Here is a 27964-nt window from a genome sequence, read left to right as displayed (position 1 = left end):
AGTCCCTCGTCGGGCTCCCTGCGCGGGGCCTGCTCCTCCCTCGGCCTGGGTCTCGGCCTCTCTCTCTCCCTCTCCCCGTGTCTCTCCTGAGTAAATAAAATCCTAATAAAAAGAGGCATCAGTGGTAACCCATGCGGGAAGTGTAGCAGCAGAAGCTCCTCACTGAGCTCAGAGCCCTGTGCAGGGACTTCAGCCCCGGACCCCGAGCCGCGGCCTGAGCCCAAGGCAGATGCTTACCCCCGGAGCCCCCCGGGCGCCCCACTAACCTTCCTTTCTAACAAAGAAGGGCCGGCCTTGTATTAGGGATATTGAGTGGACGTCGGACGGTATCAACTAAAAATCCAGTGGCATTATTTTATATTCATTCCAAGGTACCTTCCTTTCATAGCCAATGATTCTGTTTCTCTCTTGTTTTCCATTTATGGCAGGAATGTACATGCTCTTATGATAAAACTTAAATCCCCCTTTTTAAAAAGTACATAATAGAGTGGATGTGCCCCCGTGCTAGGAATCACACCACGGGGCCTCGCGGGCTCAAGTCCGGAAGCCTTGAACAAAGTAAGAGAAAAGCAACGCCGAACAGACCGCAGGACGGTGCTCGCTGGTTCCCGGCCCTGAAGAGGACAGGACGAGGCTGCTCCTGAATCCGCCTCCTTTCTAGACGGAAATAAACTGCGGGAAGTGAATTATCCCACGTTCCCTGCGGGGAGCTGCACTGTCCCCTGGAAAGAGCTTTGGTTCCCGGCCAGACCTTCTACCTGGGTCAAAGTCCGCTGCCGACCTTAGGCAGCTTCTAGTACCGCCCTTGAATTCGGGGCCTTCAGCAGGAAAGACAGGCCCGCATTAAATGGTTTCTTCTAGCATTATTATTATTATTATTATTATTATTATTATTTCAAGTTTTTATTGAAGCTCATGAGTTAACACCTAAGGCAAAGCTGTCCCCTGGGCTCTGGGCCTGCCCCATGCAGGCCTTTGCCCCCACACGGTGACCCGGCACACAGGGAGGTCCCCTGGGGGTTGGGGGGCTGCCGTCCATCCCACGGGGTCGGGGGTGGGGGGCCCTGCTGGGGGCCAACAGGCCAACGTCCCGGTCCCCGGAGGGAGCGGCCACTGAGCAGCTGTCCCCGAGCCCTCGCACCTCTGCTCCCTCGTCCCCTCCGGGTCGGGCTTGCTCAGCTTTGCACAGCCCCCAGGTCCCACGTTGCCATTCCGTGCTCTTCCCAGAGAAGACCTGGTTTTTGGTTTTGTTTTGTTTTGGTTTGGTTTGTTTGTTTTCTGCCAAAATAGCTCTTGCATTTCTCAGGTCAACCCTTCCACGGTGCTGGCCCAGGGGGTCCTTGCACAGGTCACCTCTGGGTCTGGGGACGGTGCCTCGGGTTCTAGCAAACGTCACCGAATGTGAAGGCTGCTCCGGGTGTCGCCCGTGGGGGGGGCCCGGTCCCACCCACTGTCGCCCGCAGGGGTTGGGTCTCCAGGGCCAGCGCCGCCCCTGGGTCCCAGTCTGTCCGTCTGTCCCGCAGCCCCCAGGTGCTGACCCTTCCAGGCCGGGCTGGCTTGGGGCAGGAGGCGCCCCGGGATCTGCACGGGATTCCTGCGACCTCTGTGGGGAGCGGCTCCCCAAGGCCCTGCGGACCCAGGACACCCCGGCTTTGCCCCAGCTCCACCCTGATCTGCAGGCCTGCACTTGCCCCCACTCCCGGCCCGGAATGGGGTTGCAGGGAGCTGGGGCCTCGGTGCTCCTCCTCCTGGCCCTGGCCCTCCTCCACCCGGGCCCTGACCCTCCTCCACCGGGGCCCTGACCCTCCTCCACCTGGTCCCTGGGCCCTAGTCCTCCTCCCCCTGGCCCTGACCCTCCTCCCCCTGGCCCTGACCCTCCTCCACCTGGTCCCTGGCCCTCCTCCACCTGGGCCCTAGTCCTCCTCCCCCTGGCCCTGACCCTCCTCCCACTGGCCCTGGCCCTCCTCCACCTGGTCCCTGGCCCTCCTTCACCTGGTCCCTGGCCCTCCTCCACCTGGGCTCTAGTCCTCCTCCCCCTGGCCCTGACCCTCCTCCCACTGGCCCTGGCCCTCCTCCACCTGGGCCCTAGTCCTCCTCCCCCTGGCCCTGACCCTCCTCCCACTGGCCCTGGCCCTCCTCCACCTGGTCCCTGGCCCTCCTCCACCTGGTCCCTGGCCCTCCCACCTGGTCCCTGGCCCTCCTCCACTTGGGCCCTAGTCCTCCTCCCCCAGGCCCTGACCCTCCTCCCCCTGGCCCTGACCCTCCTTCACTTGGTCCCTGGCCCTCCTCCACCTGGGCCCTAGTCCTCCTCCCCCTGGCCCTGACTCTCCTTCCACTGGCCCTGGCCCTCCTCCACCTGGTCCCTGGCCCTCCTCCACCTGGTCCCTGGCCCTCCTCCACCTGGGCCCTAGTCCTCCTCCCCCTGGCCCTGACCCTCCTCCCACTGGCCCTGGCCCTCCTCCCCCTGGCCCTGACCCTCCTCCCCCTGGCCCTGACCCTCCTTCACCTGGTCCCTGGCCCTCCTCCACCTGGGCCCTAGTCCTCCTCCCCCTGGCCCTGACCCTCCTCCCACTGGCCCTGACCCTCCTCCCACTGGCCCTGGCCCTCCTCCCCCTGGCCCTGGCCCTTCTCCCCCTGGCCCTAGTCCTCCTCCCCCTGGCCCTGACCCTCCTCCCACTGGCCCTGGCCCTCCTCCACCCGGCCCTGGCCCTCCTCCCCCTGGCCCTGGCCCTCCTCCCCCTGGCCCTGGCCCTCCTCCACCCGGCCCATGGGAGTGCTCTGCCAGCAGGGGCGGTGGGGAGGCACAGGAAGAGGATTTCCAGGCAGCCCCACGACTGGTGGACCGGGAGGCGGGGAGGCGGAGGAGGCCGAAGGAGTCCCACCCGCGCTGGCCTCTGTGGAACTTCCAGGCTCAGGGGGACGGAGGAGGAAATCTGGCTTAAAATGTCCTCAGGGCGGGAGCAACAGGCTGGAGCCGGTGAGTCATGGGTTCTGGGGAAGAAACTGCTCTGACTCAGTGGGTCGGGGCCACAGGGAGTTTCCCCCAGGACTCGCTCCTGAATCAGCCTGGTCCGGCTAAGATCCCATATAGACGGTGGGTGGGTGGCGGGGGGTAGATGGGGGGGCAGGTGTGTGTGGGGGGGAGTCAGTGTGGGGGACCCGGTGGGGGTGCAGGTGTGTGTGGGGGAGTCAGTGTGGGGGACCTGGTGGGGGGGCAGGTGTGTGTGGGGGAGTCAGTGTGGGGGGACCCAGTGTGTGGGGGGAGTCGGTGTGGGGGACCCGGTGGGGGCGCAGGTGTGTGTGTGGGGGAGTCAGTGTGGGGGGACCCAATGTGTGGGGGGAGTCAGTGTGGGGGTCCACTGCACCTGCGCCCATCCTGGGTGTGTGGTGGGTCCGCCCTGGTGCTGGAGGGTCACCCCTGCAGCCCAATTCACCACCTACCGCTCCTCCTCCCCCCACCCCGGGCCCCACTCCTCCTCCCCCTTGGGCCCACTCCTCCTCCCCGGGGGCCATGCTGCTGGTGGAGGCCGCGGGGCTCCAACCTGGGGCACCCACCGTCGGGGGGTGTCTGCAGCTGTGTTCCCATAGCAGCCACAGAGGCCACTGGCCCCTCATAACCGGGGGTGGTGGGTCCCGACCTGCTGTGACACGTGGCTCTCCAGCCGGGCCAACTGGGCAAGCCACGTTGGTCAGCAAGCTGTTTTTCTGGCATTTTCTCAGCTAAGCAGAGTGTCCTGGTAGCACACTGAACCTGTTAAGGGAAATACCATGAATGGGGTGGGTGAGAGGAAAGAGGCACCTCTAGACCAGACGCTATCACTTACATGCATGTTTAAGGGAATATCCAGGCGCCCCTAGGATTTCACGACTGATGCAGCCGTGTAGGAACCTGGGGACACAGTCCCAGGAGCTCCCACTCACTCGCTACCAAACCCATAACAACCTATTTGTGACACAGAGAATCCCTGAGCTGTTGAAGTCTCTAGGGGTTGGGAGGTGCGGTGTGAGCTGGGGAGGTTTCAATAGTAAAGCAATGCAAAAAGGGTCATGAATACTTTTTGCCTTATGAATAGTTGGGTTCCAGGACCCCTGGGGGCCTCAGCTCATGATCCCTGGGTCGGGGTGGGGCCCTGTATGGGGCTCCCTGCTCAGCGGGAAGCCTGCCTCTCCGGCTCCCTCTGCCTGCCACTCCTGCTTGTGCTCTCTCTCTCTCAAATAAATACTTACAATATTTAAAAAATAAAATAATAAAAATCCTTTTTAAAAAAAATAAACAGCTGGGTTCTAGAGGTAGCCCGTAGCTCTCCTACTTATTAGCTGTGTGAGTTTGGGTGAATTTTTAAAATTCTCCATGTTCCAGTTTCTTTATTAAGTGGAGATAACATTACTTCATGCCTCATAGACTTATTGCGATGGTAACTGAATTAATACAATGGAAAAGTCTGGAACCATGCCCCAACTCAGGGTAACTTCAGTGAATAATGCCACGAGCACTGTTGTTATTGCTGCATGCGTGTACACCCCTGAACTCCTCTAGGTCGGTCACTTTTTCCTCTATTCCTGGTTTCGTGAATTTGGGTGTTAATTGAAGATAGACTGTCTTTTTAGATTTCATCATTTTCATCTTTTTCCAATTGTCACGTGACCAAGTGGGGGGACTTCAGCTGGTCTCCAACACCCCAGGCCTCCGCCTTGTCTCCCTGGAGGGTTTGGGAGAAGGGCCTGTGTGTCCATGCATCCGTCCCAAGCGGGATTGGTCCGTTCTGACCTGGCTCTCCACCCAACAGTCAGGCTCGGCCTTGAGGGGAAGACGAACTGGGCCAGCTCTTCTGTGAGAGGGTAGAAGACAAGCCTACTATTTTAGAGGCATATTATCAGGTCATTTGGTCATATTTTCTAATCTAGTTTTTACCAATAACAAAGCTGATATTTCTCCACCAATATAACCTCAGGGCCTTTTTCTCAGTTGGTTTTGACTCAGAGAAAATAAAACGTTATTTATTAGATCACCAAATTCTCAAAACCTATTATGTAGAAGGTTCCAGGAGGTTACTGTAGGTGATACATTGATGACTAAGATACCGTCTGTTCCTTGGGAAGCTTGAAATCTAGTAAAAGGAATGATGACTTTTCACAAATATCTATCACACAAGATTAATTCTTTAAATAATAAAAGGAAATTTTACAGGCGACTCAAAGGAGGGAGAAATCTCTTTCATCTGGAGATATCAAAAAAAAAAGATCGTATTTAATGTGGTTCTTACTTTGGCGGGGGAAAGAATTTTGAGCAAACAGCAATGCTATGAAGGCGGAAGACGGTGAGTGTGTGTCAAGAGAGGGAGGGTGGTGAGGAGAGATCTGTGGAGAAGCAACGAATAGTTTATTTTGGCCAAAATAGAGTGTAAGGAAGGAAGTGGGCGAGGAGGCTGGGCACGCATGGGCCGTATAGTGAAACCCTCAGGAGGGTTTCCAACGGGACACTAACTCTGCAGATGCATTTATTTTTTTATTTTTATTTTTATTTTCTGCAGATGCATTTAACGGAGATTAATCAGGCAGTGATACTTAAGGCAGGTTTGGGTCAAAGGTTGAAGAATGGGAGTAATTGGAGTTGCGTTGATTCCTTTTTTTGTTTGAACCTAAGCCTTGGTTTCACAAAATACAGCGTATAACATAGATTTTTTTTTTAATGCAATTTTCTTTTTTTTTTTAAATATATTTTTTATTTATTTATGATAGTCATACAGAGAGAGAGAGAGAGGCAGAGACACAGGCAGAGGGAGAAGCAGGCTCCATGCACCGGGAGCCCGACGTGGGATTCGATCCCGGGTCTCCAGGATCGCGCCCTGGGCCAAGGGCAGGCGCCAAACCGCTGCGCCACCCAGGGATCCCGTATAACATAGATTTACATTAGAGGGATAAGCCAGTTGGCTCAGACCCGGATGTGGAGTTTGAGACACCACAGAACCAGGCAACTGAAGAGCTGGTCACTTCTTGCTCCGCTCTATCCTCTAGGTGGAAAACAGATGCCCCCTGCCCCCCGCCCCCGGTGGGGAGTGTGAAGAATTTGTTGCCCCTTTTAATCAGTTACACCGACTCTGCAATTTATTAGCCTTGTAAACTAGGGTTTTTCAAACTTTCTCAGCTCTAGTCTCCTAATAGTCACAAGGAAAACCTCACAGACCTCTGGAAGTCAGAGGAGATCACACGTGGGCCTACCTCACACAGGTCCTGGCCTGGGAAGGGTGCCAGGAAATGATGGCTATCGCCGTCGTCATCACCCTTCTGCTCAGGCTCAGCTACTGGCTCTGCCGTTGACTAGCTGTGTGCTTAGCCCCGTGAGCCCTGGTTTGCTCATCTCTAAAATGGGGATCATAAGTAACTACGGTCGTAAAAATTTACGAGGTGATCTATACCCAGGACTTCTCAAGATGACAGTACTAGCAGCTCCCAGCATTGCTGTGAAGGTGTCATAGTTCTTGGAGGTAAAGCATTCAGCACGACAGTTGTCATATAGTCCAGGCTCTACATGTCACCTCCCATTATTATAGGCGCTACTGCTACTGCTACCACCACCACCACCACCACCACTTCTCTAATCACAGCAGGTAGATATCACCTTTCCATCAAATGTGGGTTCTTTAAACAATTTTCTTAATACCTATCTCACTTACAAAATTAGGTAGGTAGATAGGAGGATATTTTAAGTCATGCACCGAAGATATCTCGCAGACAGTTTACCCTGTTTACGAGGGATTCGGGGGTGTTGGGCTAAAGGTACGAATTTTAGAATAATATGCATAGAGATAATACCTAGAGGGAGTATGGGGGGAACCCAGAGGGAGTATAAGAAGAAAGGGGGGCTGTTGGTCCACACTAGGGGTTTGCTTATAGCGCGCAGAGGAAGAAGAGAAGCCGGAAGACGGTGCGTAAGGAAGGATTAGGGATCCAGAAGCAGAACAACGTGACCGGTCACAGGCCCAAGGACGGAGGAGGTCGCACAAAGCGAGGGATGTTCGAGGCTGCTAGATGCACATAAAGGCTTGAGCAAAACGGCAGGTTTGCTACCTACGAGGTGCTTGGTGATGTGAGAATCAAGGGCGGAATCCAAATTCCAAGGAACTGAAGGGTGGCTGGGTAGTGGGGAAAACGGGAAGACAGTGCAGCCTATTTTGAAAGATGTTTTGCAAAGAAAAGAGGGAAAACATAGGGTAGCAGCCTGGGCAGTAGTAAAGTTAAGGGGATGATTTTTTTTTTTAAGATTTTATTTATTTATTCATAGAGACACAGAGAGAGGCAGAGACAGAGGCAGAGGGAGAAGCAGGCTCCGTGCAGGGAGCCTGATGCAGGACTCGATCCCAGGACCCCAGGGTCTCGCCCTGGGCCGAGGGCAGGTGCCCCGCCGCCGAACCCCCCGGGAGTCCCATGGGAAAGATCTTTATAAGGAGGATAAAAGGACAAATATTTATAGGAATGTTTGTGGGAATTCGAGCAGGGAGAGTGGGTGCAGACACATGCAGAGAGGCCCGGGGGAGGTGAGGACACGGGCGGGCCACGCGGTGGGCCACGCGGAGCCCCGGGAGGGCAGCGGCAGGTTCTGAGGTGGGAGCTGAAGGGCGCTCTGGGGGGCTGGCCGCAGCCGAGCCGAGGCCCCTGGGCTTAGCCAGGTGGGACGCGTGAGCTGCTGGACACCCGCCCGCTGACCGGCCGCGGAGCGCGATGCTGCTGAGGCACGAGTGGGGGGGGAGAGGCGCGAGGGCCACCGGGCGCTAGCTTGGGGGCCATCGCCACGACAAGTGAGCCCGGAAACGGGAGGAGGAACCCGAAGGCGAGGGAGAGTTCGGGACACACGGGGGTACCACCGGCACTGAAACCAAGGGGGCTCATGGACAAATGCAAGGACTTGCCTTAGGGTCACAACGTGGCTTCTCAGGGTTCAAGGTCAAGTAAGGTGAGGTGCAGGGAGCTTCGGGAGCGGCACCCGGCAGGCGGGGAGGACCGGCTGGAGGACCCCACCTTCTCCCTACTTATGGACCCGATCAAGTTACTAGGCCTTTCCACGTGGTTTCTCACTGGAAAGTGGGGGTCCTGTTGGTGCCCACTTTTAGAATTGTCGTCACGACTAAGTGGAATAATATATATATATAAAGTGTCTCGGGGCACCCGGGGGGCTCAGCGGTTGAGCCTCTGCCTTGGGTCCAGGTCATGACCCGGGAGTCCCAGGATCGGGTCCCACGTCGCTCCCTGCACGGAGCCTGCTTCTCCCTCTGCCTGTGTCCCTGCCTCTCTCTGGGCCTCTCAGGAATAAACAAATGGAATCTTAAAAAAAAGAAAAAAAGTAAAACTTTCCATACTTCTCATCCAAATTCTGATAAAATCAGACTTAAATACTGGCTAATGTAGCTGATGAAAAAAAAATGTATCTCATGGCTCCATCAGTGTGCATTTTCCCGGTTACAAATGAAGTTGACCATCCTTTCAAACGTTTCTGGGTCATCTGCACTTACTTTTCTAGGAGTTTCCTGCTCATGACTTTTGCTTGCTTTTTTTGTTGGGTTGTTCATGTTTTCTCAATTTCTAGAAAATTCTTTATATGGTCTGGGTACCACATAGCAATCTTTTTTAATTGCTCCTTCTTTTTCTTTTTAAAGTAGGCTCCACACCCAGCCGTGCAGCCCAGCGTGAAGCCCAACGTGGGGCTTGAACTCACAACACCAAGGTCACGACCTGAACTGGGATCAGGAGTCCGGATGCTTAACCAGGTGAGCGGCCCGGGTGCCCGACGGCTCTTTCCATCCTTGGTCTCCTAGCTCTGTGGAGGGCAACTGCGGTAGGGAGCAGCTTTCCATTTGCACTGACCTCTTTGCACGCGGGGTTCTCCGCCGGTCTTGCAGGCAGAAATTAGTTGGTGCATCCTGCGGGGCAGGGCTGCCCAGGTCCATACGGCAGGCCCCACGCACGGTTGCTTGGAAGGGAAGGTCTCAACTGTGCAGACACACTTCAGCGCCTGAGTCTGATCCCCCCAGGCTCCCCGCAGCCCCGCCGAGTCACCCTCCCCCCCCCCGGACTTTCTGGGAACTTGGATTATAGCCGAGGATGTTACCATCCGGCTCACACAGGCCAACCTCCCACCACGTTGACCCCGAGCGCAGGTTCTGATTACGTGCTCTTGTCATTCTTCCCTGGAGGGGGCCAGGACGACGCTGATTATTCTCTTACTAAAGCAAACTTAAGTAGGCGGTTCCACGGCCACGGTTCAGCAGAGCCCCCCGAATGTTCCCCACAAGACTTCCACCGTGGAGACAATCCCTTGACGTCGAAAATGAGGAGACGGAGCAGAAAGGGGCCGAGAGGGCCGGTCCTCGGCCAGGCGCCAGGCTGCGGGAGCGCCTCCCGTCCGTCCTCGTCCTCGGGAGTGGGGTTCGTGTCCAGAGAGGAAAGTACTCGGAGGAGCAGATGCTGAAGCGCCACGGCCCAGCCCGGTGTCCCTGTCCCCGGAGCAGGGCCCGCGGCCTCACTCGGGCCTCAGCAGGGCCCCGGCGGCTCCTCCGACAGCCTGGACCTGATGGGGGGTGGGGGGGGCGGTGGGGCAGCTCTCCATCCCGGGGCCCGACGGGGGGCCCAGGTCTCCATCCCGGGGCCTGACAGGGGGCCCAGGTCTCCATCCAGGACCCGACAGGGGTCCAGCTCTGAACCCGCACACCCTTTCCACTGTCCCCACAGCTAGTGGCCCCCGCGGGTCGCCCCGGGGCCCTTCGGCCTCCTGCTGCCTCCTTGTTCCCGGTTCCAACGGTGGCGGGGCCTTGGGCAGGGAGGCGGCAAGGACACAGGACGTCGGAGGAGCAGGGACTCGACCCCAGGACCCCCGAGCCCCCGGGGCGCCCCTGTTCTAGGCCCTTTGTATGAATCAGCTGGACGAGAAGCCGGTGAGCGTGAGCCTGAGCTGCAGTCCCGACCCCGGGACCCATTTCTGTGGGACAGGCCCAGGCTCCCCGCGAGCAGAGACAAGCAAACAAGAAGATGGGGCGGGGGGTGCAACTTTGCTCTCGGGGAGCCCCGAGGCGGGGACGTGGGGAGAAAGCTGCTGGAACCACCGGGGTTCACCTGCTCCTTGTGTAATTGGGTGTCGGGGTGCCTGTCGCCCCGGGTACTGCTCTGAACACTTCCAAATATTAATTTGGTCTCCACACTGAACCCTACATTATGGCCCTTTTCCCAGTGGGAGAACCCAGGAGCCTCGGCCCGCCCGCCCGCTCGGGGCCACCAGGCCGTGGGTCCCTCTGCCTTCTGCGGAACCCTCCCCTAGGGGCTGCCTGCGCCTCCGCCCAGCTCACGACCGGCCTGGGGTGCAGCCCTATGGGGCCCCTGCCCAGCGGGTGTTCCCTCCCCTCGCCCCCTCCCCAGCTCCTGCCCTCCCTCTCCCTCTCTCTGTCTCAAGTAAAAAAAAATCCTTATAAAAAAAGAGAGACTCCCTTATTTACATTAGGAAAGGCCCCCCACAGACAAACCTAATACAGCCCCTAACCTGCCAGGAAGGCGGGGGCGCCACGGGCCTCTCCCTCCCTCTGTTGCTCCCCGCTCCTGCCCGGCTCGCACGTGCTCTCGCTCGCTCCCTCTCTGCCAAATAAATAAATAAATAAATAAATAAATAAATAAATAAAATCTTAAAAATAATTAACCGGGGGACGCTGGTGGAGCCCTGTGTGAGGACAACGAAAGCCGCCTTTTCTTCAACAAACCAGAATGTGCGAGCCCGTTCGCGGCCACTGAGCACGGGACACTGGGGACGAGCACTGGGCCATCGGCCCCCGGACCCCCCCCCCCCCCCGGGCGGGCGCGTGAACACAGCCCCAGAGCTGCCCCCGCCGGGACAGGGGGACCGGCAGGCGCCACGGACATAATCACAGTAGAACCTCGAAGGAGCAGTTTCAGGAAAGGCGCAGAATTTCTCTGCTTTGCACGAAGCGCGTGTCATTTGGTTGGCACCCGGCTGTGCTTTCACCGTGGGCGCTAGGCGAGACAGCCTCACTCTCATCCGGGTTCAAGCCCCGCTCCACAGTGTTCTTCTGGAAGAAGGGGGTGCCCCGAAGTCGAAGCGTTTTCTCGGCTTTAGTCGAGATCTAGAGAGGCAGGATTCGGTCCCCCTCGCCCCCTTAGCAGGCAGCGGGCTCTTCTCTTGCGTCTTCCGCACCCAGCCGTCGTAAGCTCGTCCGCTACCCCACGGCACCTTGGACGGCACGGCCCGGCCCGAGTACGGGGAGGTGGGCAGACCGCGGCCGAAGCCTGGGGAAGTCTCGTCTGAGTCCTTCCTGTCTCCCTCTAAAGGACAAGTAGGCTACACCCGCCTGGCAGGTGAGGAGCCTAAGGCCCAGAGAGGGTAGGCGGTTGGCTCATGAGCCCGGAGCCCATGGACCGAACGGAGCAGCCCGCCTGCGGGGAGCAAGTGCCCGGCCTCAGGCCTCGTGCAAAACTCCCCCTTGGTTAAATCCAGAGCGTCCTGGTGATCCCGCTGACTGTGCTCCCCTCGCACGCGGGCCGAGCCAGAGCCCCGAAGGCCGACGTCACCTCCCAGCCGGTGCACTCGTGGATTGGTCCCTGCTTTCTCTTTCTGCAAAGTTTTGCTGCCACTTCTTCCATCTTTGCTCTGCTGGGGACTTACTTCCCATTTCACTGAGAGCATGGAAACAAGCAGCGGAGAACTCCATGCTGCCCCCAAGGCATCTACTGACCTACAGCCTCGGCCGGTGTACCTGCCTGCGCTGGCGGGGGCTGAGTGTCCATGCTCCCGCCCAAACCTGAACACTCCTTGTTGTGCACGGCACCCCATTCCTTCCTTACCTTCTCCACAATGGCTTCTTTCAAAGCCATCCTCTTTACTGTGTCCTCAATTTTCCGACCACTACTCATCATTGCCCTCAGTATACAGGTTATCCTGGAATATCTCCTATATTAAAAGCAAAATCAGACTTCCTGGGTTCCTGATCTGGCATTAGAGACGTAGGTGATTGGGGTGCCCGGGTGGCCCAGTGGGTTATGCGTCTGCCCTCGGCTCCGGTTGTGATCTCGGGGTCCCGAGAACTGAGCTCTGCTGAGCCTGCTTCCCCTCCCTGCTGCTCGTGGGCATGTGCGCGTGCGCATGTGTGTGCATGCATGCTCTCTCCAATAAATCAAATCTTTTAAAAAAAAGAGGTAGGTAATTGTCAGTCTGTCCTAACCATGAGTAAAAAGCTGAACAAATTGAGAAATCAGCTTTTCTAAGATCCATCAGAGATGCAAGGTCGCGGGCAAACCACTGCCTCTGAACCTGAGAGACAGGCCGATGGAGAGAGTGCGTGACAACGTACTGAAGCAGAAACCAGCATAAGGGCTCTTGTCGCCGCCGTAGGAGAACCTGAACATAAGTGATGGATTACTGGGGGCTGAGGACCGACAAGTCTGAGAGTTGACGCTCCTGGGAGACTCAGTCCTCAGAGGCCCCCCACAATGTTGTGGATTTTATCTCTAGAATCTTGCCTTGGTTCTCACAGTGAATATCGGAGAAAATTCTGCTCATGCTTCTGACAGGAGGAAGAGAAAAGTATCGATAGTTTTTGAGAGAAAACTATCTCGAAATATGCAAGCGCACCTTAACAAGAAGGTGCCCGACCTAAACGACAGACCGAGATTTTATCAGAAGGGAAACACCCAATTCCAATTCCAGGCAGCTCTAGCCTTCCACACAGGAGGAGGGAAACACCCCACCCCGATCCTTCTGGCCTTCCGCCCCGGGGAAGGGGAGGAGCCCACTCCAGCCCCCACTAGCCATCTCATCCCACCTGGGGGGCAAACACAGATGCGACCGTAGCGTTCACAGTTCCGAGGGACTTACTAAAAGACCCAGACCCAGTCATGGGACCTAGACTGCTTTCCCTCCCCGACACGTTACTGCCACATTGCTAATGGCCCATTTGCCACAGTTAATTGTACCTGTTATATCATGTCTGGTTATCAAGGAAAAATTCAGAAGCACACTAAAAGGCAGAACAATACAATCTGAATATGCTGAAGAGACAGCGTGCATTAAAACTAGACTTGGGGCAGCCCGGGTGGCTCAGCGGTTTGGCGCCGCCTTCGGCCCAGGGCGTGATCCTGGAGACCCGGGATTGAGTCCCACGTCGGGGTCCCTGCATGGAGCCTGCTTCTCCCTCTGCCTGTGTCTCTGCCTCTCTCTCTCTCTCTTTCTCTCAAGAATAAATAAATAAAATCTAATCTAAAAAAAAAAAAAAAGAACTAGACTCGGGTATGGTAGGGATGTTGGAACTATCAGACCAGGGACTTAACACAATTATGTTTAACACGCTAAGGGCTGTAATGGATTAAAGCAGGTTGGGTGCAGGAAGAGATGGGAAATGTAAGCAGAGAGGCGGAGATTCCGAGAAAGAATAAAAAAGAAATACTAGAGATCAAAAAAATCTGTAATGGAAATGAGGAATGCCTTCGACGTGCTTGTTGGTTGACTGGACACAGCTGAGAAAAGAATCGCTGAGCTTGAGACCTTAACGGAAACCCCTAACAGTGAAAAACGAAGAGAAAAAAAGATTGGGTGCCAGACAATACACAGAGAACCGGGGGACAACTATGGAGGGTGGGATACGTACATAACGGGAATACTAGAAGGCGGAGAAAGAGGGAAATGGAAGAGGGAATGTCGCTCCAGCTCCCAAGGACATTTGAAAGACAGCTGCACCCTTCACAAAAACTAACTCAAAATGGATTATAGACCAAAATGTAAAATACAAAATTGTAGAACTCCTAGAAGACAACATAGGAGAAAACCTGGGTGACCTTAGGTGGCACGATGATTTCTTTTCTTTCTTTCTTTCTTTTTTTTTTGCAAGATGATTTCTTTCTTTAGGTACAACACCACGGGCATGACCCGTGAAAGAAAAACTTGGTAAAGTGAACTTCATTAAAATCTTCTACTTTGTGGGGATCCCCGGGTGGCTCAGTGGTTTGGCACCTGCCTTTGGCCCAGGGCCTGATCCTGGGGTCCCGGGATCGAGTCCTAGGTCGGGCTCCCGGCATGGGGCCTGCTTCTCCCTCTGCCTCTCTCTGTGTGTCTCTCATGAATAAATAAATACAATCCTTAAAAAAAAAATCTACTTTGCAAAAGATGTTATCAAGAGAATGAGCAAACGAGCCTCAGGGTAGGAGAAGATATTTCCAAGACGTTTCTGATAAGGGAGTGTTTTCCAAAACACACAGAGGACACCTACAGCTCAGAAATAGGAAAATCAACAACCGCCTTCAATGCGGAGTCAAAGGCCTGCACAGACACTCAATCCAGGAAAACGTAAGCGGCAAGTAAGCGCATAAATGATGACCAAGGTCGTAGGTCGTTGGGGGATTATAAATGGGAACAACGAGGAAGCACTATTGGCCTCTTAGAGCAGTCGGACAAAATCCAGAACACTGGCCTTCCCCCAGGCTGGCGAGGACGTGGAGGACGCGGCGCTGTCGCTGCTGGCGGGAACGAGGACGGCACTTTGGAAGACAGCTTGCTAGTTTCTCACCAAACCAGACGCATCTTATCATAAAATCCAGCAGTTGTTCTCCTTGGTACTTAAATGAGTTGCAAAGTCACGTCCGCCCAAAACCTTACCCACAGCAATGGGTGTAGCCGCTGTATCCGGGAGGGCCCGGGCGTGGAAGCAGACGCTGGAAGAGTGCGGGGCTGCAAAGAAATGAGCTGTTGAGCCGTGGACAGCTGGGGGGGGGGGGGGCTTGCGGACGCACTGCCACGTGCCAGAGGCCCCCCGGGAAAGGCCGCGGACTGGCCGGCTCCGACCGTGTGGCCCTCCGGGAGAAGGCGACACTATGGAGACGCCGGAAAGGTCGGTTGTTCCCAGGGTTGTGGGCCTGTGCAGAGGCCGAGGCCCAGGAGTTTTTTTTAGAGAATTTGGTTCTGGAAAAGCCAGACTATGGAGAAAGTAAAGGGCTCAACGGCTGTTGGCTTTGGGGGTGCAGATGAGGAACAGTGGGGCGCAGGAGGTGTATGTAGGTCAGTGATCCTATACCAGGGTGTGTGCCCGAGCCCGTGGGGTACAGCCCCTATGGTTACCCCCGGGCGGGCCCGAGCTTGAGCGACCTGGAATGTGGCCACAGGTCCACACACACGCACCGGCTGGCGTGGCCACCCGACCGTGGGGGGCTCTACGGCGGGCTCGGGGCGTCTGGGAAGCCTCTATTTTGCTATAAACCGGGACTCATCTAAAAAAACAAAGTCGATTTAAAAGCAAAGCAAAAACAAAAAACCAAAAACCAGAAATAAGACAAAGAGCCTCCCTGGACCGCACATTCCCTTGCAGCCTCCGGCTCGCTTACCTGCACCCTGTAGGAGGAAAAGGCCTCCAGGAGCTGCCGGGCTCGCCGTCTCCCCTCTTCCTCCCTCTTGAATCCGTTCGCACAACGTGGTCGGTTCGGTCCTCGGTCCTCGTCCTGGGAACCGGAGTGGCGTCGGGCACGCGATCATTTGTGTTTCCGGATGGACTTAGGGCCCGTGGACCCCGGGTGCCCCGGCCGGCCCCGTTGGGCCCCCTCCTCCTCCCTGGGCCGCCCCCTCTCCTCTCCTTTGCTACTTTCCCCTCAGCTCCCTGGGCTGAGCTCAGCCCTTGGTCTTCCCTTCCCTATGGACTCTTGCTCGCTTGGTGATTCCATCAAGACTCCGGCTGTTTGTCACTGTCGATAACTGGGGATGCCCCAGATCAGAACACCCAGTTTACGGGGCTGTGGGGAGGCCGGGGTGAGTTGACGCGTGTCAGGCACTAGGTCTGTGTCTGGAGCCTCGCGTGATCAGCGAGGAACTCGCCAGCGCCTGACAGGCATCACACACGGTACGTGTCCGAACCCAAAAGTCCGGTTTCTCCCCTGTAGACCTTTCCAAACACCCCTCACGTCCTATCATACTTGTCGTCTAGCCTACGAGAAAATCCTGGTGGTTCTACCTTCAAAATATACTCAGGACCCTACTCCCGCCACGGCCCCCTGCACCCTCGGCCACGGCACCATCGTCCCCTCCCATCTGCTCCATCGCGGACCTGCCGGCCAGTCTCCCTGCCTTCTCTTGCCTCCCTTGGCTCTAGTTCAGGGCAGCGACCGCGGCGACCCTCTTAGGACCTAAGTCACGTCGTGTCCCCCTTCCGCCCTGAATCCTCCGAGGGCCGTGCGTCTCACTGAGGGCTGAAGCCAGGACCCGGGCAGTGGCCACCAGGCCTCAGAGGAATGGCCCTGAGCTCCTGTGGCTTCCTCTCTTGTCCCCTCTGGGGTGTCCTTTCCCGGCGACGCCAACTAGCCTCCTCCCTGCTACTTGGGCACTTGGTTCCCCGCCGCCGGGTGCGTCCTTCCTCCCTATAACCTGCTCACCCCCTCCTGCCTTCTGTGGTAGCTCCCTTGCAGAACTTTGCTGTGTCTCGCGGCATCACGGGCACCAGGCGAGGACCCGGCCTGTTGGTCCAGGTGACACCTCCAGAGCAGGCCCCTGAGGACACCCGTTGGGCCTGTGGCCCAAGCCTGACCTAGTGCAGCCGAACCCTCGGGCCGCCCTCTGCGGCGATCGCGCCCGTGCAGCGTATTCCCGTATCTGGCAAACGACGCAGGACACACGGGCTGGGAAAACCAGCCCTGTGTATTTTGATCACAGTTTGTCATCGCTCACACTTTAATGCCGCAGAGATGCCCAAGGATGAGCATCAGCAGAGACGAGAGCGTCATTCGTGTAAATGAAGGTTGGACAGATGTGTTGCTTGATCTCTTCTCCTAAAGACACGATGACGTTGTCCAACCTGATGAGGAAAGAGAAAAGACGGGGGAAGGGGACGAAGGGACGGGAGCCGTGCTGGGCCTTCGCGTGCATTTGCTTCTTCAAAACTCAGCGTCCCCAGGGCCAACGGGTTCCTCCACTTTTCACAGATGAGGGAGGGCGGCAGGTTAAGGTCATCCAGCCGTTAAGGGGGTCGTCGGCACTTGTGAGTTGGACCGACCGTGTTTCTCCAAAACCCATCGTTTTGCCATTTTCGCACCTGGGTTTGCTCTTCAAATTTTTATACAAGAAGTTTTATTTATTTATTTATTATCTATCTATCTATCTATCTATCTATCTATCTATCTATCTATCTATCTATCTATCTTTTAAAAGATTTTATTTATTCATAAGAGACCCAGAGAGAGAGAGAGAGGCAGAGACACAGGCAGAGGGAGAAGCAGGCTCCACGCAGGGAGCCCGACGCGGGACTCGATTCCAGGACCCTGGGGTCACGCCCTGGGCCGAAGGCAGAGGCTGAACCGCTGAGCCCCCCGGGCGCCCCGTAACTACTATTTATTGAGTCCGTGAGTGAAGCCAGAGACCGAGTGGAAAAGAAAAAAATTCCTTCCAGCCTGCAAGCGTCAAGGGTGACAATCCGTGGCTGTGCTCTTCTCAGGGGCTCCGGATCCTGGAACTCGGGCTTCGGGGCAACCATGGGGCACAGAGGAAATCTTCCTTGCAACGAAGTAAGGTTGGGCAGACGTCAGTGCCCGTGGGGCAGCAGCGCACCGGCCTGGGCGCCCGCCCGACGGAGGGGCCTCAGCTCGGACCAGCCGGGGGTGGAAACAGGGCCCCTCTGTGCTCAAGAGAGTGGGGCCGAGCTCCCCCTGGCCCACGGTCGGCGTGCACTGCTCCACGTGTGACCTCACCGGCCGGCACTGGAGCTGCCCTCACTGCTGTTCTGAGCCTTCGCCAACATACTTCACGTTTCCAGTCCTGGGATACGGACAAGTGGACGCAAATGTTTCCCAATAATTCTTATAAAAATATGTGTTTTTTTTTAAAAAAAAATAGCGTCCCCTGGGGTCCTCACGGGGAGGGCCGCCCCAGCCGACTGACCGACGATGCTCTAGCCACGGGGTCTGCGCCTACCTTTCGTGTGGATCCCAGGGGGGCTCGCATGCTGCTGGACACGTGCTCACGCCCGGGGATATTCGGGTGCACGAAGCAGAGGTGCTCTCCCGTGTCTGCAACGTCCCGGCCTGGCCGCCGGCGTCACCCTGCTGCCCCTCGCACCCCGGGGAGGCCTTCGCCTGTCGCGCCCACAGCTCAGAGCTCCAGGGAGGAGCGGGTCCGGGCCCGGAGAGCCGCGGGCGTGCAGCCACGCAGCCCACGGGGCAGCCACCGGGCAAACAGGAGGACGGAGTGACCTGCCGGCCGCGCACTGTGCTCCTGCACCCGGGAGGGCCCTTACGTCTGCACGGCCGTGCCCTTCGGTCCACTCTGGGCTTCTGAGGACCCGGGTTCAAGGAGCCCGTCCGGGTGCTTCCAGCGCCTCCCTGCACGGCTCCGGGAGACCCGGCGAGCCCCCGGCGTCGGCGCTGTGGCCAGGCTCAGGGCGGGGGCTTTCAGGGAGCCAAGGAGGCGAGCAAGCACGGCCACCAGCCAGTCCTTCCTCCCTCTCCGTCCTGCTCGGACTCCACGGCCTGGCAGCCCATGGCGGTGCCAAGGGACGGGGGCAGGTGGAGCGCGGCGGAGGGGACCGTCCTCCTGGGCTCAAGCACGGACCCCGGAGCACACCGATGGCAACGCCTTCCCCGCGGTGAGAGGTACGAGCTCGGACGTGACCCGCCACGATTTTTTAGAAAGAAAAACCTACAGCAATGAAGTCCTGTACGGTTGCTAGAAATGACTTGAAATTGGGAGTTAACGCGGAAAATAAGATTGTGTTTTTCATTTCGATGTCGGATATATGAAATAACGCAAGAATTAGTCTTGCATTTTCACACCAGACACGTACAACAACGTAAAACAATCCATTGTTTTAAGATGTTCGTTTATCTATCAAGTTGATTGGACGGCGCTGCTCCTTTCTTTCTGGGTTATCTCATTCAATAAATGTAAGAGAACTTGACCAGTGTCGTCAAATCTAATTTACTCTATCAATGGGCTAGTGTCTACGGAAGTATGACGTATTAGACCGAAATATTAGGAACAACCACGTTTAAGAGTTATGGCTGAGAGATTCATTATGGATTGGATGAAGCTGGATGGTTGGGATTCGCAAGTGAGGGGGGAAAGGCACATTTTGGAGATCCAAACCTGATCCTTTTTGACGGTGTAACAGGTCAGCAGAACTAACTGGGCGTCTGCTGAGGGAGCGCACCGTCTCTGCTGACACTCGGGACTCGGGACTCGGTAGGCAGCCGGACCTTTATGGCCGTTTCAAGAAACAGGAGCTGATTGACCCTTTGCCGTGTGGGCTCTTTCTCGAACCGTCTCGGGAATGAACCTTTGTGTTGTCTTCATTCTCCTGCACCAGCCGCCTCGGGGCTTCAACTCAAATCAGACTTTCTGGCCTTATCTAAAGGTCAGCGGTACTAGACTGACCTAAGTCATCAAAAGTTTTGGAAGAAGCCAAGAATTTGATCATTTTGGAAAAAAACACCAAGCCTAGTATTTTCCTTTACTTTTAGCAATATCATTTGACTGTGAAAACTCACTTTTGGATTTTTTAAGACCCTGGATCTTAACTATGGTTTTGTTTTGTTTTGTTTTCCTTTTTTCTTTTTCTCTTAAACTATGGTTTTCTTATGCCTGGGATGTTTTCAACCATGAAATCAGAAATTTCTCATGACTCCCCCTCTCCTCTGATTATACTGAACTATGAGCCCCACTTGCTCACGTTTCTGTCCCTTTGTGCTGCAAGACTTCAAGTATTATTTTCTGTGGGATATTTTCTTGATCCTCCCTGTTTGAGTTAGGTGCTCCTTTCACAAGCTTTCATGGCACACGTGCACATCTCCATGACACTATATTAAACTCATCCACTTATTTTTTCATCTTCCCCAGTGGACTGGGGCCTTGCAAAAAGTTTTGTTTTGTTTGATCTCTGCTATCCCCAATACCTAGGAGAGTGCTTGCACGTGGTACCTCCACAGGTGTTTGTTGAATGAATGAATAAGTTGAGATGCTTAACAAGGGAACAAAATCATGGGGATTTCACTGTTTTTTTTTTTTTCCTTCATGCTTGACGGAATTAGTCATAACTAAGTAAACACAGCACCCAGATGGTCAGTTGCTATACTGATTGCTTCTCCCCTGATGGTTTCAGGTGAGTTACTGTGTGGTTAGTGCCACATATAACAATAGCACGTTGTTACTGGGGACCTTTTGGTTATTCTAATTGAAAAGTTCTAGTTACAAAGAGGATTGTGAGGATAATGTTACACTGAAAAGAAGGGAATGAGTAGATCCAAAAAAAAAAATGGAACGAATGGATTCATGAAGTGACCAAATTTTTGCCTCAGCAGTTCACTGGTATCACTGCATAATCATCTGGGCCCCTGGGTTCAGCGTTCATTCTGAATGAGTCACTGTGCCTTGGCCCAGTTAATTCATCTTGCAGATCCACTGCCCAGAAACGAGTAGTTGAACAGATTCAGATATTCTTCTAATTAAATCATAGTAATGTTGATTTTTATATTGATAATCACAATAGGCCCACAGTATACTAGCTGAGGTTAAAAATAAAGAACTATTCATAAAATACTGCCCCAAAGACTGACTGAGATTTGATTCTGCTTCTAACACTTAGTGGCTATTTGACCTTGGAGTATTTTCTTCTTCTTCTTTTTTTTTCTTAAGATTTATTTATTTGAGAGAGAGAGAGACAGAGAGAGAGAAAGAGAGAGAGAGCGAATGACCGGGAGGAGCAGAGGGACAGGGAGAGAGAATCTCAAGCAGACTCCCTACAGAGTGCAGAGCCCAATGTGGGGCTCAATCTCATGACCCTGAGGTCATGACCTCAGCTGAAACCAAGAGTTGGGTGCTCGACTGACTCTGCTGCCCAGGTGCCCCGGGGACATTTTCCTAACCTCTCTGGAACTCATTTGCTTTTTATGGAAGAGAGAGGGATGAGTGCTGAGCTCACAGAGTTCTTGTGGGGAATACATGAGATCAGCACGCAAAGAATTCAGCATGATGCCTAGTACACAGCAGGTGCTCAAGATATAAAGTGCCATCCTCACTATTCCTACTGCTGCTTTTCCATGTGAATGTTATCGTATGAGTGTTATTCCTCCTCAACTCTATAGGGTTTGAGCCCCAAGTAGAGGAAACTCAAATCTAAATTTAGTAATCAAATAGGTTTTAAAAAATCTTTCACAGTATTTTTAAGTATTCGGTAAACGATTCTAGTATCTTGCTTTTATAATTATAATGTATTTATAATAAAATATAAATCTAAATATTTATTCACTTATACACATAGTATGTAAATATTATAGGAATTTAGGCATAGTCTCATGAAAAGGAAACTTTGTGCCACTCAACCTATTAAAATGATGTGAAAACAGGTTTTTTTTTTTAAGTTTATTTTTTTAAGTAATCTCTACACCCAACTTGGGTGGCCTAAACTCATGACCCCAGGATCAAGCATTGCACACATTTCTGATTGAGCCAAACACCCTAAAAACAGGTTTTTAGATGAGAAAATGCTTATTTCAGTTGATGCAGAATAAGCATTTGACATAATTCAATACCCTTTCATGACAAAAATGAGGAACAAAAGGAAAGTAGTTCAACATAATAAAAGCCATATATGAAAAATCCACAGTCAACATATTACTCAAATGTGAAAGACTGAAAACTTTTCCTCTAAGATCCAGAACAAGACAAAGATACTCACTCTCGCCACTATTAGCCAGGGCAATTAGACAAGAAAAATAAATAAAAGGTGCCCAAATTGGAAAGCAAGAAGTAAAATAATTATCTCTGTCCTCAGAATGATGTGTACAAATGCATGTACATGTAGAGAATTCTAAATGTTACACACACCCAAACTGTTAAAACTAAAAAACTACTTCAGCAAAGTTGTAGGACACAAGATCAACATGCAAAATTCAGTCACATTTCTATACACTATTAACGATCAGGATGAAGAGGAGATCAAGAAAACAATCCCATGTATAGGAGCACCAAAAAGGATAAAATCTTAGGAGTAAACTTAATGAAGGGGGTCATCAAAGACCTAGATACTGAAAACTATTAAACATTGCTAAAATAAATCAAAGGAGATACCAAAAAAGAGGAAAACTTTGGAAGACTTGACATTGTTAAAATATCCATACCACCCAAAGAATCTACAGATTTAGGGAATCCGTATCAAAATCCCAACGATATCCTTTGAAGACATAGAAAAAATCCTAAAATTCATATGTAATCTCAAGGGATCCTCAGTAGCCAAAACAATCTAAAGGACCAAAGTGGGGGCTCTCACATCTCCTTGCTTCAAAGTAGACTACACAGCGACAGTAATGCAGTGTGTACATACAATGGGCTGTGGTGCAGCCTTAAAAAGAAGAAATATTGTCACATGCTGCCTTCAGGTGACGACCTGGAGGACATTAAGGTAAGAGAAATAAGCCAGTCATAAAAGGACATCTACCGTATGATTCAATTCATATGAAGTATCTGAAGTAGCCAAAATCATAGAAACAGAAAGTAGAAGGGTGGCTGCCTGGGGCAGAGGTCAGGGGAAGGAGGAAGGGGGAATTACTGTTTCGGTTTTTCGAGATGAAAACGTTCCAGAGATCTGTTGGACAACGAAGGGAATATACCACACTACTGAGCCGTTACACTTAAGAATAGTTACGATGGTAAGTTTGATGTTATGTGGGATTTCTGTGCTACACACACACACACACACACCCAAATCTGAAAGTCAAGGTTCTCTGACTCCCTCCCTACTATGATTATCCTACATAAACACTGTGATACAAAGACAACTACTGTTAACAGTTATATAGCTTCAACAACTTTTCTTTTTCTTTTCTTTTTTTTTTTTTAAGGTAATCTCTACATCCAACATGGGATTGAACTCACAACTCCATGATCAAGAGTTGCAGTCTCTATTGAGTCAGCCAGGTGCCTTTCTACTTCATTTTTTTTTTTAAGATTTTATTTATTTATTTGTCAGAGAGAGAAGGAACACAAGAGGGGGAACAGCAGGCTCCCTGCTGAGCAAGGAGCTCAATGCGGAACTCGATCCCAGAACCCTGGGATCATGACTTGAGCCAAAGGCAGATGTTTAACCAACGGAGCCACCCAGGCGCCCCTCTGTACTTCATTCTTTTAAAGAGCTGTAGAGTACTTCATCATATGGATGTACCATACTCGACATATGTAGAACCAGAGGTCTTAGAGACTTAATATTTCCAAAGGGATGAGCCCTTTAATGATAAAAAACTTAATAATGAACCAATATTTATTGCCTAAAAGCATAGCACTGGGGGAAGCACTGAAATTAATGACAGAGTTCCTGTCCTCAAGCAAATACTACTCTATGATGGGAGCAAAGACATATACATTAATAAACAAGTTAGAAAGATTGCAATGTGAATTTCAGACCACCAATTTGGGGGAATCAAAGGTGATTTCAAGGGAATGCATCCTCAGAATATTCAAGGATAGGGAGGATTTAGGAATGTGGCCATTGGGAGACTAGGGAAGAGCGAGAGACTACTTCACAAAGTAGAAACAAGTAGGTAAGACATACCAAACGACAGTATATACAGGGATTATTATGTTATAACATAACAGCTACCAATTCCTCAGCAGCAAGTCCTAAGTGCTTGGTAGCAAGTACTAAGTACCTATGTGCCAAGATACATTCTTTACACATAAAACTGTATTTTAGCTTCACAACCGAGGGGTATTGTATTCCCATTTTATTAGCGAGGTAACTCAGGATCAGGAAAGTTAAGCATTAACATTTTGAGTTACTTGACTAAAGAAATGATAATGTTGTGACAACACAGACGGATCTTGAAGGCATTATGCTAAGAGAAGTAAGTCAGAGAAGACAAATACCGGATGATCTCGTTTATATGTGGTATTAAAAACAACAAAAAAAAACAATTCATAGAAAAAGAGATCAGATCTCTTGTTACAAACTGTGAGGGTGGGGATGGGGAAATTGAATAAAAGTGGTCAAAAGGTACAGATTTCCAGTTAGAAGATAAATAGGTACTAGGGATTTAATGTACAACATGGTACCTATAGTTAACACTGCTGTATATTATATTTGAAAGTTTTAAGATGGACAGCCCCATGCAAAAGAATGAAATTGGACAGCTTTCTTACACCAGTCACAAAAATAAATTCAAAATGTCTGAAAGATCCAAATGTGAGACAGGAAACCATAAATATCCTAGGAGAACATAGGCGGTGACATCTGTGGCATCAGCCATAGCAACTTCCTTCTAGATAGGTCTCCCAAGGCAAAGGAAACAAAAGCAAAAGTAAACTATTGGGACTACACCAAAATAAAAAGCTGCTGCACAGTGAAGGAAAGAATCCACAAAACTAAAAGGCAACCTACAGAATGGGAGAAGATATTTGCAAATGACATAAAGGGTTAGTATCCAAAATCTATAAAGAACTTAATAAAACCAAAATGAGTAATAATAAAATAATAATAATAAAACCCCCCAAATGAATAATTCACACAGGCAGAAGACATGACCAGACATTTTTCCAAAGGAGACAGATGGACGGCCAACAGACACATGAAAAATGCTCCACATCACCCATCATCAGGGAAATACAAATCAGAACTACAATGAGATGTCACCTCACACCTGTCGGAATGGCTACAGTCAACAACGCAGGAAACAGCAGATGTGGAGAAAGGGGAACTTCCTGCACTGTGGGTGGAAACCCAGGCTGGTGCAGCCGCTCTGGAGAACAGTGTGGAGGCTCCTCAAGAAGTTAAAAACAGAGCCACCCTACTACGACCCAGCAATTGCACTACTGGGGATTTACCCAAAGGATACAAAATGCTAATTCGAAGGGATCGATGCATCCTACTTTTTATAGCAGCAATGTCGACGACAGCCAAAGTATGGAAAGAGTCCAAGTACCCATCAACTGACGACTGGATAAAGAAGTAAGGTATAATATACATACATATATATATATATATATATATAAATACACACACACACACACACACACCCTGGAATATTAGCCATAAAAAAAGAACAAAGTCTTGCTGTTTGCAATGACATGGTTGGAGATAGTATTATGCGAAGTGAAATAAATCAGAGAAAGACAAAGATATGATTCCACTCCTATGTGGAATTTAAGAAACAAAACAGATGAGCAAAAGGAAATAGAAAGAGAGACACAAACAAAGAAACAGACTCTTACCTAGAGAGAACAAACTGATGGTTACCAGAGTGGGGGGGGCGGGTTAAGTAGGTGATAGTAGGTGATAGGGATTAAGGCGTGTGCTTGTTCTGATGAACACCGGGTATTATACTGCTGAATCACTAAATTATACACCTGCAACTAATATTATACTGTATGTTAACTACTGGAATTTAAATAAAAACTTAGAATAGATCCTAAGAGTTCTCATTACAAAAAAAAAAAATTGAAATTTTTAAAGTCTATATAAGATGATGGATGTTAACTTACTGTGGTAATCGTTTCACACTATATTTAAGTGAAGTTGTTATGTGGCACCCCCTAAGCTGAGACAGTGCTGGGTATCAGTTACGCCTCAATAAAACAGGGAGGATAAAAGAAATGACAATATAGGTGAGGGAAGCTGGAACCAGACCAAAGACTTTGGAAGATCGTGTCCAAATGTTTAGATTTCTTTTGTCAGACAATGTAGAGCCGCTGAAGAATTAGGGAGGTGGAAATCTCATGATTAAAACAACGAATGCCTCAAGAAGGTAAGCCTGGTAGAGCTTCGGATGATTAGTTCTAGGAAGGAAAGGAGGGGAGTTAGATTTAATTAGAGCACAGCGACCGTACGCCCAGGTCTGTAAGGGGTGGTTCCAACGTATAGTCCATGGTCCCAGCCTAAGCATTGAAAGAGTTCTTCGGCTTCCGAGATGTCTCTTTCACACTCAAAAATGTCCTAGTTTGGAAGATAAGTAATATGATGATTATGAAGGAATTGGAGGGCCCGAGTCATATACGTTAGTAAGAGGGGCCAGTGGCTAGAGAGGAGGATGGATGTGCAAGAGGTCTCCGTGGGGTAGGAATAACCAACAGGCGCTTTTTAGTTCAAGTAGATGGATGATAAAGTCTCAGTAAGAAGGAGGGGGAAAAAGAGAGAAAGAAGAAAAGATTTAGGAGAGAAAAATGATGACTTTAGCTTCGAATCTGATGGCTGGCAGGGTAGTCCCCTCCTGTTACCACTTTGTGACGCTGGCTTCCACATTTTCCCTGTGAATGTGAATTCCTCCCGGGGGTTATGTTACAACCGTAACCCATATGCTTGGCCCAGGACTAGGGTGATCGATACGTAGCTGAAGAACCTTCCTCCCTTCTAGGTTCTCTGGCTGGCCTCATAATTAAATTGGCATAAAACAGATGAACAGGAGAAAAACAAATTTAATTTCATACTCACGGGAGCTCCAAAGATAAGAGACTTCAGAGAGTGACCAAAGCAGACAGCTTTTATAGTTTTCAGACAGTAAACAATACTTGTGAAGATTTGACAAAGCAAAGAAGTTTGGGCTCGAGGCAACGAATGAAAGAAGCAGCAACAAAGTTTGCTTATATGAGCAGCCTTCTCAGTCTTGAATCCCCGACTTCTGGTGATAAAGAAGGACACCGTCACCTGGGACATTTGTCTCCTGCTTTCAGGCGGGCAAGTAGGTTCAGGGCATCCGTCTCGAGTACCGGTTCAGGGACTCAATCTGCCGAAGGGGCATGTTTTGGGGTGGCAGGTGTTGCTCCCCTTCAGATGTAAGAAGGCAAATACTGCAGTAGGTGATGTGGGCCTTGAGCGTCTACATCCTGTCACACTCACTTTCGGGGACACGACTAAAGAGCAGAATCTAGCTCTGTGCGGTCAGTACCTTCAGAACTAAAGGGTGTATGACGGGGGCGCCCGGTGGCTCAGCGGTGGAGCATCTGCCTTCCGCTCAGGTCATGATTCTGGGGTTCCAGGATGGAGTCCCACGTCGGGCTCCCTGCAGGGAGCCTGCTTCACCCTCTGCCTGTGTCTCTGCCTCCCTCATGAATAAATAAATAAAATCTTTAAAAAAATAAAGTGTAGGGATCCCTGGGTGGCGCAGCGGTTTGGCGCCTGCCTTTGGCCCAGGGCGTGATCCTGGAGACCCGGGATCGAATCCCACATCAGGCTCCCGTTGCATGGAGCCTGCTTCTCCCTCTGCCTGTGTCTCTGCCTCTCTCTCTCTCTGTGACTATCATAAATAAATAAAAATTAAAAAAAATTTAAAAAAAAATAAAAATAAAAAAAAATAAAGTGTATATGACAAATCCTTTAGCATTCACATGTGAAAGCCCATGATTTACTGTTGACTTATATAGAGAGATATAAATCTCATCCAGGAATGGGTGAGGGACACCTTAAAATTACTATTAGAATTCATAAACACATTAAAAAAAAGGCATTTAATTAAATTTTAAGGCTGTTTTTTAAAAACTGAGAAAAAAGTGCACTAAATCTTTTTACATCGAGTAAGCCAAATTCATATTCTTTTGCTCTTGAAACGAAGCCATATGAAAGCTCTTCAAATGCGAAACTTGATTTACCTGTGCAGGAAGTGGAAATTAAACACGAGTACCCCTATGGTTTTTAAGCTTGTCTTTTTTTTTTTTTTTTTAAAAAAAGACCAAACTTTAGTGTCTTAGCAAGTACCAATGACATTTATGATTAACCACAAGTCTAATTGAAAACAGTGACTTAAAAAAAAAAAAAAAAGAAAACCATGACTTTGCAACCGCTATGGTATCTTCTCCTTCATTTAACAACATTCACTTTTTGGAGTAAAAAGAGTTTTAAAGCAGACCATCTATTTTCCCACGTGTCTGGAAACAAATGGCACAGTCAACTGGAGTTAATTTATGAAGGAGAAAGCAGAGGCGTATAATGAATCTTTCCAAGCAGTTTCAATACGTTCCAAACCTTAACCT

General features: G+C 51.2%; 1 protein-coding gene across 15 annotated transcripts; it reads left to right on the top strand.

The window, feature by feature from the left end:
- Nucleotides 1–2607: 2607 nt before the first annotated feature.
- On the top strand, nt 2608–27035 carry LOC118350720 (basic salivary proline-rich protein 3-like). Of its 15 annotated transcripts, none has more exons than XR_007408516.1 (5): nt 2608–2977; nt 5189–5318; nt 6895–7059; nt 8652–8762; nt 9189–12130. XR_007408516.1 is itself a non-coding variant. In XM_035698924.2 (4 exons), the coding sequence occupies exons 1-4, from the start codon at nt 2768–2770 to the stop codon at nt 9904–9906; spliced, it is 684 nt and encodes a 227-aa protein (XP_035554817.2). In that variant the 5' UTR covers nt 2623–2767; the 3' UTR covers nt 9907–12133. The 15 variants fall into 15 exon arrangements, 1 of the variants encoding a protein (XP_035554817.2); XR_007408518.1 differs by lacking the exon at nt 2608–2977 and adding an exon at nt 3012–3094; XR_007408519.1 differs by lacking the exon at nt 6895–7059 and having other exon boundaries at nt 2617–2977; nt 8655–8762; nt 9189–10827.
- The last annotated feature ends 929 nt before the right edge of the window (nt 27036–27964 follow it).

This window comes from Canis lupus, chromosome 36 (genome assembly GCF_003254725.2).
Source record: "Canis lupus dingo isolate Sandy chromosome 36, ASM325472v2, whole genome shotgun sequence".
Classification (NCBI taxonomy): domain Eukaryota; kingdom Metazoa; phylum Chordata; class Mammalia; order Carnivora; family Canidae; genus Canis; species Canis lupus.
This window is presented reverse-complemented; position numbering and strand designations above follow the sequence as displayed.

What these genes read in the sequence shown, in the direction of transcription:
- LOC118350720 (XM_035698924.2), top strand. Translation starts at nt 2,768, where the DNA reads ATGGGAGTGCTCTGCCAGCAGGGGCGGTGGGGAGGCACAGGAAGAGGA. An exon ending in GAGTCCGGATGCTTAACCAG is followed by an intron (nt 8,763 to 9,237) that starts GTGAGCGGCCCG and finishes AAACTTAAGTAG; the next exon opens with GCGGTTCCACGGCCACGGTT. An exon ending in TCCTCGTCCTCGGGAGTGGG is followed by an intron (nt 9,421 to 9,723) that starts GTTCGTGTCCAG and finishes CTGTCCCCACAG; the next exon opens with CTAGTGGCCCCCGCGGGTCG.